This window comes from Adiantum capillus-veneris, chromosome 6, assembly GCF_014529385.1.
Source record: "Adiantum capillus-veneris isolate H3 chromosome 6, ASM1452938v2, whole genome shotgun sequence".
Lineage (NCBI taxonomy): Eukaryota > Viridiplantae > Streptophyta > Polypodiopsida > Polypodiales > Pteridaceae > Adiantum > Adiantum capillus-veneris.
In genome coordinates this window covers 118,301,817-118,313,152 of record NC_140936.1, presented here as the reverse complement: position 1 = coordinate 118,313,152, position 11,336 = coordinate 118,301,817, and the positions used below count along the sequence as shown (strand labels likewise).

Here is an 11,336-nt window from a genome sequence, read left to right as displayed (position 1 = left end):
TCTTACCTCCTCATCGCGGTCTATTTGCCCCAATACCGTTACCATCCCGTCATGGAACGCCTTCCGCTCCTGTTCCTGTCTCTTCAACTCCTCTTGCATACCTTTTCTCTTCCTTTTCAACTCCATTCGCATTCGTTTTCCTTTTCGAAGCATCTCTTCGCAATCCCAATCGAAACGCCTTTTATTCCTGTCATAGGTGTCATCCAGTTGGCGTAACGCTTCCTTTACCTCCTTTCCGCGGCTCAAGCGCTCTTCTATTTCACCTTCACCCCAGGACAACGTTAAGCACTTGCCCCAACTGTCCAATCCTTGGCATAATCGGCTCACCGCCATATTGAAGCAAAAAACTGCTACTTCCACATCGAACCCAGCATTTAAAGAAGCCATTGGTCTGGCTCTGATACCAAATGTTAGGGCCCCTCATCTCACACAACGGGAAAACCACTATGCTCCAGTAAAGATCGATACACGAGGGCTTCTCAAGCCCGAGAGCAAACCATGGCCGGGTCTATAGTGGCCGGAGTCACTAGCGGAGCCAACTCGGCTCAATCCAAAAAGGAAAAACAATCGGGTTCGGAGCCTCAGGCTCACCCGTATGACATACAACCAAAAATGGGCTCGAGTCTCTATCGAGAGACCAGCCGAAAACTTCAAAACCTGCTCGACACTCTGGCTCAGCTCAGCTGAGACCAGGTGGATATGCACATTTGCCACACAAGGCCTCGACGCTCTGGCTCAGCGGAGACCAGGCGGAGAGCAATGATCCACAGCCCACTACGGGTGTATTCGACCTCGACGCTCTGGCTCAGTGGAGACCAGGCGGAAAAGCAATGATCCACAACCCACTACGGGTATATTCGGCCTCGACGCTCTGGCTCAGTGGAGTCCAGGTGGAGAGCAATGATCCACAACCCACTACGGGCGTATTCCAGTCCACAACCCACTGCGGGCATCAGCAATAATCCAACATAATGTAGGGGCCTTGCGCCCGATAACCCGTCAAACTTCCGGGCTGTCTCGCATGCGATACGCAGCCCCAATGGTAGCCTTTGAGCCCAATACCTGCTGTAAAACCAACCACACACGCAGCCCCCTCAACGGGGATGGCCTGCGGCTCCAACCTGTAATGATAAGGCACAACCCCTCAGTCGGTTGCCCCGCGAGCTGTACCTGCTTATGCTGGAAACAACCCTCGCGCTGCCTGCGATGACCAAGAACAGTACCCACTGCGCGAGGGGCCTGCTGGTCCACTCTCCAAACCCGAGCTGTAGGAGACTTATCCCAAGGGGCTGCTGCCCTGAACCTGCGTAGCTGAGGGTGCTGTTCGCTACCTCGCGGCCTGATCCTGAGCAGCGATGGAAGCGCTCGTGGCCCCCACTCTTGGGTAGGCTCACGGCTGAAGGAAACCCCGCAGGGCGCTGGCAAGACCCGCCTCTGGGGCAGGCTTGGTGAATGCAAACCAGGCACGCGCTCTCGCGGCCTGGCTATGGAGCTCGCCCTGTTTCTCTAAGTCACGGGCCCGTGAACCCGAAGGTTCGATAATCCCCCATTATGCATGCCTTTGGGCCTTAATCCCTTAGGCGCCTCCAGGTTGCTTTCACATCCAGCCTTATCACCTAATCCTCTTAAAACCCCCAAGGGGCGTTCTCGCGCATCAGCCCCAAGTGAGTACTCGATGCCCCTTTCTGCTAAAGGGCCTTCCCACACCGGGGGCCTCTCGTCGGCTCGGAGCCCTCGAGGCCTTGGAGCATGAACTTGAGTTAGTCTCGAGGAGCCGACGAGAGGTGGAGGGTCCGAAAATGTTCTCCAAGAAAGGGACCCGTAACACTTACCCCTTTGGGGTAGGCCAAAAATGAAAGCAGTACGGGGGTGTCTTCATTAGAGCAAGGCAATATGTGTGAAAACAACCCAAGTGTGATTTAGAGCATAGTAGTTCTAGGTAATATACAAAGAGAAAAGTACTACTATGTGTGTGTGTGTGTGTGTGTGTGTGTGTGTGTGTGTGTGTGTGTGTGTGTGTGTGTGAGTGAGAGAGAGAGAGAGAGAGAGAGAGAGAGAGAGAGAGAGAGATTTGTTATTCCCTCTCTCAAAGAGATTTAAACAAATTCTCATAATTCTATTCTCTCTCAAAGAGATTTAAACTAATGCTCATAATTTGTTATTTGCAATTTTTTCTCTCATAGAGATTTAAACTCTCATAATTGTTATTTGCTATTCTCTCTCTCTCTCTCTCTCTCTCTCTCTCTCTCTCTCACACACACACACACACACACACACACACACACACACACACACACGGAATGTGGTCAACATACAAAACACTCCTTGGCTCACTACATAATTCTATTCTCTCTCAAAGAGATTTAAACTAATGCTCATAATTTGTTATTTGCAATTTTTTCTCTCATAGAGATTTAAACTCTCATAATTGTTATTTGCTATTCTCTCTCTCTCTCTCTCTCTCTCTCTCTCACACACACACACACACACACACACACACACACACACACACGGAATGTGGTCAACATACAAAACACTCCTTGGCTCACTACATAAGCATTACTACATAGAGCAAGCGACACCTTTAAGGTGGTGGTCACGCGAGGCACATTTATCAGTAATTGATAATTGTGCCTACTATGCTTTATTTTGAGAAATTCAATGATTACTAAGCCTACTCCATGGTCGCACAAAAAGACTGAGCCAAAATTGAACCTGCGATGATACCACCTGGCGATTGATCTCCAACCACGAGGCGGTAGTTGACCTTGGATGCGCCTCACGACAAAATGTCTGCTCTGCATGTGCTGCAATTGCCATGGCTGTGTAACCGGCTCTCTCTCTCTCTCTCTCTCTCTCTCTCTCTCTCTCTCTCTCTCTCTCTCTCTCTCTCTCTCTCTGTGAAGTGCAAACAACGTCGTCAACATGCGCAAGCTTTAAAAGAAAAAAAAATAAGGTACATTAAATAGGCCTTTTTGACTATGCCGATTTTGGCATACTTACAAGAGCCTTGACATAGTAGAACTGAGTTGCTTCACTCAAGAGGCTCAGCTATCCGCCCAACTTACTTATAATTGAGCTTCGTGTGACCACACCCTAAAGTCGGCTTTCTGTAGTTGTTGCTAATCCACGATGTTAGGGACACCTAGGCCATGGGGTCTTGCCTTTGCTTTTAGAACCACAAAGCCCTTGGAGAACTCACGATTTTGAGACTTCTTTTAAAATTTTAAGACCGCAGCAACATGCGGGTCACATACCTAGTTACTAACACGCGGGTCACATACTAATTACTTTTAGTCAGAATCTCGCGAAATGCTTTGACAGGGCATTTTGACGGGAGAGTAGAAAAGGAAAAAGAGAGAAATAAAAGTCCTCTCTCTCTCTCTCTCTCTCTCTCTCTCTCTCCACTTGTGTTTTTCCCTATTATGTAAGCATGGAGATAATTTTCGGTCATGCTCTCTCTCTCTCTCTCTCTCTCTCTCTCTCTCTCTCTCTCTCTCTCTCTCTCTCTCTCTCTCTCTCTCTCTCGTCAACACAGGGCCATGGTTGGGAGGCCTTGGGAGTAGGCGGACACCTTCTAATACATTTGAGCATGCACACACACACACACACACATGGAGAGAGCAGGAGATGGCAAGCATAGATCAGAGTAGGGCAGAGGGTGAGCATAGACCAAAGCCAAGAATAAAGGAGATAATGGGTGAGCAAGGACAAAGATTGGGGGACATACAGCCGCAACTTACGTGAGAGATTTGCCAAGGCGGGAACATTGAAGTCTTAAGTGAGGTGGAAGAGGGGTAGTAGCCAGACTTTAATTGGACATCATTGCATTCCATATCACTACATGCCATGGCATGTACCTTTTTCCTTTTTACTTCGTTAGCGTAGTGGGCATAAATCAATCCTTGGCCCGTCAATAGCCCACGTGGCTCCAAAAACAGCACTCAATAGGCCAACGCGCGTCGTTTTTCATCTCCCCTTGAGTATCCCTTCTGCGCGCTTCTATTCAAGTACTCTCTCTCTCTCTCTCTCTCTCTCTCTCTCTCTCTCTCTCTCTCTCTCACACACACACACACACACACACACACACACACACACACACGGATGCCCACCCACCTGCTAAGCGGTAGTGATTTGAACAGGGTTTAGAAGGAGCCATGGAGGCTTCACCACGACCAGCAACTTGGTCGAGCTGATCTCGCATGGTCCACCTGCAGCTGTCATCAGCAATATTGTGCCATATGATACGGAGCATCCTCTCCAAATTGCAGTGAGAGAGGCAACTATTGCAGACTTCTGGGAGGTTGCAGATACACATTGTGGTGCTTTCCTTCCGGAGCTGGTCTTTCTTATGGATGCACTTATGTGGTTGGATAGGTAGAAGCTTCTGTAGACGCATCAAACTGTGACTATTACAAACTTCTGGGAGGTTGCAGATACACACTATGGTGCTTTCCTTCCGGAGCTGGTCTTTCCTATGGATGCACTTATGTGGTTGGATAGGTAGAAGCTTCTGTAGACGCGTCAAACTGTGACTATTACATTGAAATCTTGATCATGTATTTAGCAGCTTTGCGTACAGAGTTGTGGCAATGGTTGGAGGTTTGACGGTGCCTCCATGTTGTCGAAGAAATTGTCTGGTTGTGCAGTAAGTGATTGCTGGCATTTTGACCTGGGACATCGTGAGAAGCCTTTGGAGAATGAACCTCTAGCTGGTTTGGAGCTGAGCAGTGTTCTAGGGGTTCTAATTGTTGACACATTAGCAGACTTTCTGCCCATAAGGAAGTCAACTGGTGTGCATCGTGTAGCAAGGTCGTAGTCTGTTTTCAACTATGACTATTACGGTAAAATCTTGATCATGGATTTAGCAGCTTTGCGTACAAAGTTGTGGCAATGGTCGGAGGTTTGACGGTGCCTCCAGGTTGTCGAATAAATTGCCTGGTTGTGCAGTAAGTGATTGCTCGCATTTTGACCTGGGACATCATGAGAAGCCTTTGGAGAATGAACCTCTAGATGGTCTGGAGCTGAGCAGTGTTCTGGGGGTTCTAATTGTTAACACATTAGCAGAATTTCTGCCCAGAAGGAAGTCAACTGGCGTGCATCGTGTAGCAAGGTCGTAGTCTGTTTTCAACAGATGCCAAGCGAGGGCCTCTCTCCAGATGCAATCACCTACGTACTCCAACTGCAATCAACTAGCGTGCATCGTGTAGCAAGGTGGTAGTCTGTTTTCAACAGATGCCAAGCGAGAGCCTCTCTCCAGATGCAATCACCTACGTACTCCAACTGCCTCCAGGATCGGGATGGGATGTGGTCTCTTGGTATGCACTTATTGTTGCACGACATGTGCCAAATGGGGTGTATTCATGGGAGAGCCTATGAAATCACCTATGCATGCATCTTGAAGGCATGTGGCACAAGATGCTGATATGGACACAAAAAGATGTTATGCTGATATGGACACAAAAATCTATTATGTTGTTTGTCAGAGGCTGCTGGAAAAAGTTGTCATGCTTGGCACTATCTTGGTTGATATGTATGTCAAATTTTTGTGCACTCGAGAAAGATGTTGTGCTTGGCATTGTCTTGGTCGATATGTATGCCAAATGTGGTGCACTTCATAAAAGCACAAAAAGTGCTTGAGGAGCTTCTTGTTTGGAATGTTGCTTCTCGGAATGCACTGATTGGGGATGTGCACAACAATAGTAGCGCCAGATTTCGAAGTGTGGACTCTTGGAATGTAGTGATTTCAGGATGCTCTAGATTGTTCTTAGCAGATGCAATCACCTGCGCATGCATCTTGAAGGCATGTGGCTCTACGCACAACAAGAGCAAGGCTAGAAAGATTTCGTGCTTGGCAATACCTTGGTCGATATGTATGCTAAATGTGGTGTGTTTGAGAAAGCACAAAAATGTGTCTGAGAAGCTTTCTATCCGGAATGTTGTCTCTTGGAATGCATTCAATGCAGGATACACGCAATAGGAGCAGGGCTAGAAAGCTCTTGGTTGCTTTCAACGGGGATGCAAAGTGAGGGCGTCTCTCCAAATGCAATCACATAAGCGTGCATCAAGATGCTGATATTGGCCTAAAAAACCACTATGATATTGTTAGTCAGGGGTTGTTGCCAACAATTGCCATGCTTGGCAATGCCTTGGTCGATATGTATGCCACATGTGGTGCGGGATGTCGTCTTTCGGAACACACTGATTGTAGGATATGCCCGACAAGGGCATAAGAAGCTGTCGTGCTTGGCACTGTCTTGGTCATTAGGTATGCTTAATGTGGTGCACTTGAGAAAGCACAAAACGTGCTTGAGGAGCTTCCTGTCCGGAATGTCACCTCTTGGAATGCACTAATTGCGGGATGCGCGCAACAAGAGCAGTGCCAGAAATCTCTAGGCTGTTTTCAGCAGACGCAAAAGCAAGTGTATCTCTCAAAATTCAGTCACCTATACTTTCGTCTTGAATGCTACGCTTACATCTTAAAGGCATGTGGCTCTACGCAAGTGCTCGAGGAGATTCCTATCTGGAGTGTGCACTCTTGGAATGCACTATTGCAAGATTTGTCCCACGTGGGCAGGGGCAGAAAGCTCTAGTTTGTTTTCAGCAGATGCAAAGTGAGTGCCTCTCTACATATGTAATCACCTATGCATGCATCTTGAAGGCATGTAGCTCTAAGCAAGATGTTGATATGGGCACAAAAATTCACAATTGTATTGTTAGTCAAAGGCTATTGAGAAAAGATGTTGTGCTTGGCACTGTCTTGGTCGATAAGTATGCAAAGCGAGGGTCTCTCTCCATATGCAATTACCTTTGCACGTACCTAAAGGCATGTGGCTCTACACAAGATGCTCATATGGGCACAAAAACTCAGAAGTATATTGTGAGTGGGAGGCTATTAAAGAAAGATGTCGTGCTTGGCAGTATTCTCTAAGTCGATATGTATGTCAAATGTGGTACGCTTGAGAAAGCACAAAATGTGGCTGAGGAGCTTCCTATCTGGAATGGCATCGACCATCCAACGGCAAGTGCTTGCTTGCTTTTTTTATGACCTTCATCAGTCGCCTTGTCAAGACGTGCAGCTAATGAGCTATTCATGCTCTAAACTACAATTTCGGCCCTCTGGCGTCTTTCTCATCGCAAACGAGAAATCGTCAGAATTACAGCCTTTCAGTGCAAAAAGGGGATCGGCTTCCTTTCTTCTTTCTTGGTACCTTCACAGAAAAACCACAAGATGGGTAATCACTTCGAATTGATGCAGGATTCGGCAAGGAAGCTCATGAAGGCTATTCTAAGCATATGCAAGCAGAAGGCCTTTCTCCAATGCAATCATCTATGGAAGCAAGCACCTATGTTAGCATCTTGAAAGACTTCGTAATATGTTGACATGGGTGAGAGAATTTATGATGAGAGTGCTCGTCAGTCACAAGCTATTCAGAAACAGGTATGTGCGCAAACGAGAGCAGGCCAGAAAGCTCTAGGTTGTTTTCAGCTGATGCGACGCGAGGGCCTCTTTCTAGTTGCACCTCTCTTCAAATGCAATCACCTATGCGTGCATCTTGAAGGCATGTAGCTCTACGCAAGATGCTCTTATGGACACAACAACTGAGACTAATATTGTTAGTCACGTGATGCTTGGCAATGCCTTGGGCGATATGTATGCCAGATGTGGTGCGTTTGACAAAGCACAAAAAGTCCTTCAGGAGCTTCTTGCAGGAATGTCGCCTCTTTGAATGCACTGATTGTGGGATGTGTGCAACAAGAGCAGGGCCAGAAAGCTCTATGATATTTTCAGTGGATGTAAAGCATTGGAATGCACTTTCCCCATAATACACACAACATGAAGCAGATGCAAACGGAAGGCCTTTCTACAAATGCATTCACCTATGCTTGCACCTTGACGACTATTGACCTTATGCAAGCTTGTTGTGCGGAACACCGCCACAAGATCGCAGGAAGGGTCTCTATCCAGACGCAATCAACTACGTCTACGTAGGAATCTGGAAGGCATGCGGGTCAGCAGATACAATCATGTACACAGCCATAGATATTAGAATTCACGATATGATCGCTAGTCAAGGAGTACGATTTCATGCTTGGTGGTGGTTTGGTCGATATATATACAAATTGTGATGTTCTCACAATAGCACAAAATCTTCATTAAGGGTATCCTCCCTAGGATGTCGTCTCTTACAACGGGTTACGTGCAGGAGATGCCCAACATCGTTGATGCAAGGAAGGCCATTGCCGACAAACATTCAATTGCGGTGAGTAAGCATTATCATTTTCTGATTTTTGATACTGAGAATGCAGTTAATGAACACACTGAAAATTGCACGCTGTCGTGGGAATGGCACGTTCCCTCGTATTATAAAAATTGGGGAGGACTGTGCAAACTCCCCCATGCAAGGAGACTTGCATGTTTTCTTTTTTTTTAAACATAAAAATGGAACAACAAACAATTAATAAGATTGACATCTTGTATGATCATGAACATTGAGCTTGACAAAACTCTTAACACTCCTTGTGGTTTTTGGCGAGGTACCCCTCTGAAGCACTACAATTGGTAACCAATTTATGCGGAGGTACACCACTAAACCACGACGATCGGTATCCCAAACACTCTCAGGTAAAAAAATCTAACACTCTTTCATGAAATCTCTCTCTCTTCTCTCTCTCTCTCTCTCTCTCTCTCTCTCAATTTCCAATATTTTGTTTGATCTCAGTTCGATGGAACATAGCTAACGAAGCACTCTAGTTATTTACTTTATGTCGTATTGAGACTCAAACTTCTATGTGAAGATCAAAACACCCCTTTCAAAACCACTTTTGGAGACCACCAAATTAGTGGACATTTGGTGCCACCACCTAACCATGCTTCCAACCAGGTACTTTTTGCAATATAAGGAAACTTATCTAACCAAATCTGAATCAATCCATCAAATGAACCACAACAAAGCGAAAGGCCACAAATTCACCCATAGACCACAAATCTTTCAATTAGCCACAATTTCATCCCTTATAAAAACTATAAAACATTGTAAGCACCTACACCTCTTTCATCACACAACAACAGCGTATGGTTTTTCGTAGGTTCAATATTGAAAAACTATAAGCACCTCTACCTAAGCTATGATAAGCCAACATTACAAAACAATTTCATTATCTTTGTTACAAACTGCTATATGTTAGAACTAGGGGGAAGAAAGGGGAGGGGGGGTTCCTCTTGTTATGCCTAAATCTTGCATGGTGAGAGGACATGGAAGAAGGCATCATCGACTAATACAAAGCTGCAATAGGTGTTTAAAAAGTAGTTGATTTGCAAAACGAGAGCTTTGATGTTCGATCAAAGCTTGTGTGAGAGATAATATTGATCCATGAGAGAGAGAGAGAGAGAGAGAGAGAGAGAATTCACGAACTTAGGTGGAGGCAGTAGTGCACACGAATAGCAACCACGTCTATAGTTTTCAAAAGTACAAGTACCATAAGATTAGTTCTTTTCAGTGCAATGCGCGGCTTTTTTCCTAAATGGAATAAACCCCTTTGGTAAATGTAATTTTATAATTAATGAAAAAATTTACCAAAAAAATATCCCTTGTTTTAAAGTAATGTGGTACAGAAAGTTTTGAAGGTGCATCCAAGGGGGGGAAAAACAACTAACCATCCTTTACAAACAAGGTAACAAGTCACTAAGGATTATCATTTGGTGCTAATGGATGAGGACCTGAAGCTTAGGGAAAGAGCGATGGTTTGATTTGAGGCCCTTTGCGAAGCGTGAGGAGCAAGATCTGAGCACCTAAGGGTAGGAGGATCGCAGTGGAGTTGTGGGTGACAGGTAGCAACAGGGCCTGCTCTACGTACAGGTAGTGGTGGCTGCACAGCATTTCCCAGCGGGGTTCTAAGGTTTTTTGTTTTGTTGTTGTTGTTTTGCTAGGAGTGTCCTGAGGTGCGAGGGTGTGGGAGGTTGCATGCCCGCAGTCTGCTTTGCATTCGAGCCCGGCCCGTGCCATCTTTAGCGCGCCTATTTGCTCTAGCTAAGCCTTTTATTAAGCGTGCACCCATCTTATGCGTGCCTATCTTACGTGCACTTGTGTTTTGGCTATATTATGCGTGTTGTCTTGAGACTTTATTCTCAAGCTTTACTTTAGAGATTTGGGATTGCACTTAGGACCGCTTCCCACCGGAGCACCTTGTGGAGACGAAAGTTGCACAAGAGCCTTCAATATGACAACACGGCGTCCCGTCTGGACAGATGTTACGTCTCCTATCAGGCATATTGGCTTCCCTCATCTGCAATGTTATGTGCCGACACATCCAAAAGCATGTCGGATCACTTCCTCCTTGAGATTCACATAGCCAAGGCTAGTAAAGATGTAGGTTCCCCCGAGGGAAAGAAGAAAAAGTTAGCCTATGGGAATCATCTCTTTAAGGACCCTCTTCAAGTCTTTAGCTAAGAAGGCCTTGTGCAAGCTAAGGCAAGATGTGGGAGCCGCTGACCCTCGAGCCTGACCCTCTCTGGTGCGAAGAATCCAATCCACAATTAAACGAGCAGGGCCCAAAGTGAAAAAGGCTCGAGAAGACGCTAACAGGGATTTGAAGGAAGAGGCAAAGGAACTAGCCAAAAGAAAGCAAGAACGAATATCTCTTCAGGAAGAGCACAAAAGATGGCTAGAGGCCAAATCATGTCTTGTTGATTTGCAAGCTGAGGAGATTAATAAGACCTGCCTATTGGCCAAAGAACTTGCCCTCAAACCCGAGCCCGCTAACCAGACACATTTCTTCAAAGCTCTCATAGCTAAAAGAAGAAGGGACTGCTACAAACAAAAACATGGTTGCCCTGCAAAATACCCAAGATAACACGATATCTAGCATAAACTGACAAATCTGCATACTTGGCAATTCCCATGGCACATAAACCGTGACGTATGCGAACAGAGAGAAACTGGGAGCAAGACAGAGCAAAAGAGAACACGTGTAGGCGCACCTCCTAGAGTGGAGTGCTACGCCAACACGACGAGAGAGAAGAGAGGAGAGGAGAGAAGAATACACAGACACTGAGTGCAATCTCCCCCCCTGCAAGAGTGAGCATTTCCCTCTTGCACGTATTTATTTATAGATTTCTTGAATGCCCAAAAATGAGTACAAACTGGGAGGCCGGACACAATTGGCCAAAGCTCATAAAGAGCACTTGAATAATCAAATGTGATATCCTTCTGCATAATCCATTATCTGCTAATTCTTTTGCCACCTGTTAGCTGCAATAGATAATAAAATATCAATTCTATAACATACCTCTTCGTTGGAAAGCAACTGTCCTCAATTGCGAAGATAAAATCTGC

The 11,336-nt window shown here is 45.9% G+C and overlaps 1 protein-coding gene across 1 annotated transcript; it reads left to right on the top strand.

Annotated features, from left to right (window-relative positions):
- The first annotated feature begins 4,618 nt into the window (after positions 1 to 4,618).
- On the top strand, positions 4,619 to 6,931 carry LOC147456148 (uncharacterized). Its single transcript, XM_086513815.1, has 3 exons — positions 4,619 to 4,812; positions 4,922 to 5,113; positions 6,721 to 6,931. Exons 1-3 carry the CDS (start codon positions 4,619 to 4,621, stop codon positions 6,929 to 6,931), a joined length of 597 nt encoding a protein of 198 aa, XP_086369941.1.
- Positions 6,932 to 11,336: the final 4,405 nt, after the last annotated feature.

Coding starts and splice junctions, on each gene's coding strand:
- LOC147456148 (XM_086513815.1), top strand. CDS start 4,619: ATGTTGTCGAAGAAATTGTCTGGTTGTGCAGTAAGTGATTGCTGGCAT. Junction 4,813..4,921: donor GGTGTGCATCGTGTAGCAAG/GTCGTAGTCTGT, acceptor CGGTGCCTCCAG/GTTGTCGAATAAATTGCCTG. Junction 5,114..6,720: donor GGCGTGCATCGTGTAGCAAG/GTCGTAGTCTGT, acceptor TTGTATTGTTAG/TCAAAGGCTATTGAGAAAAG.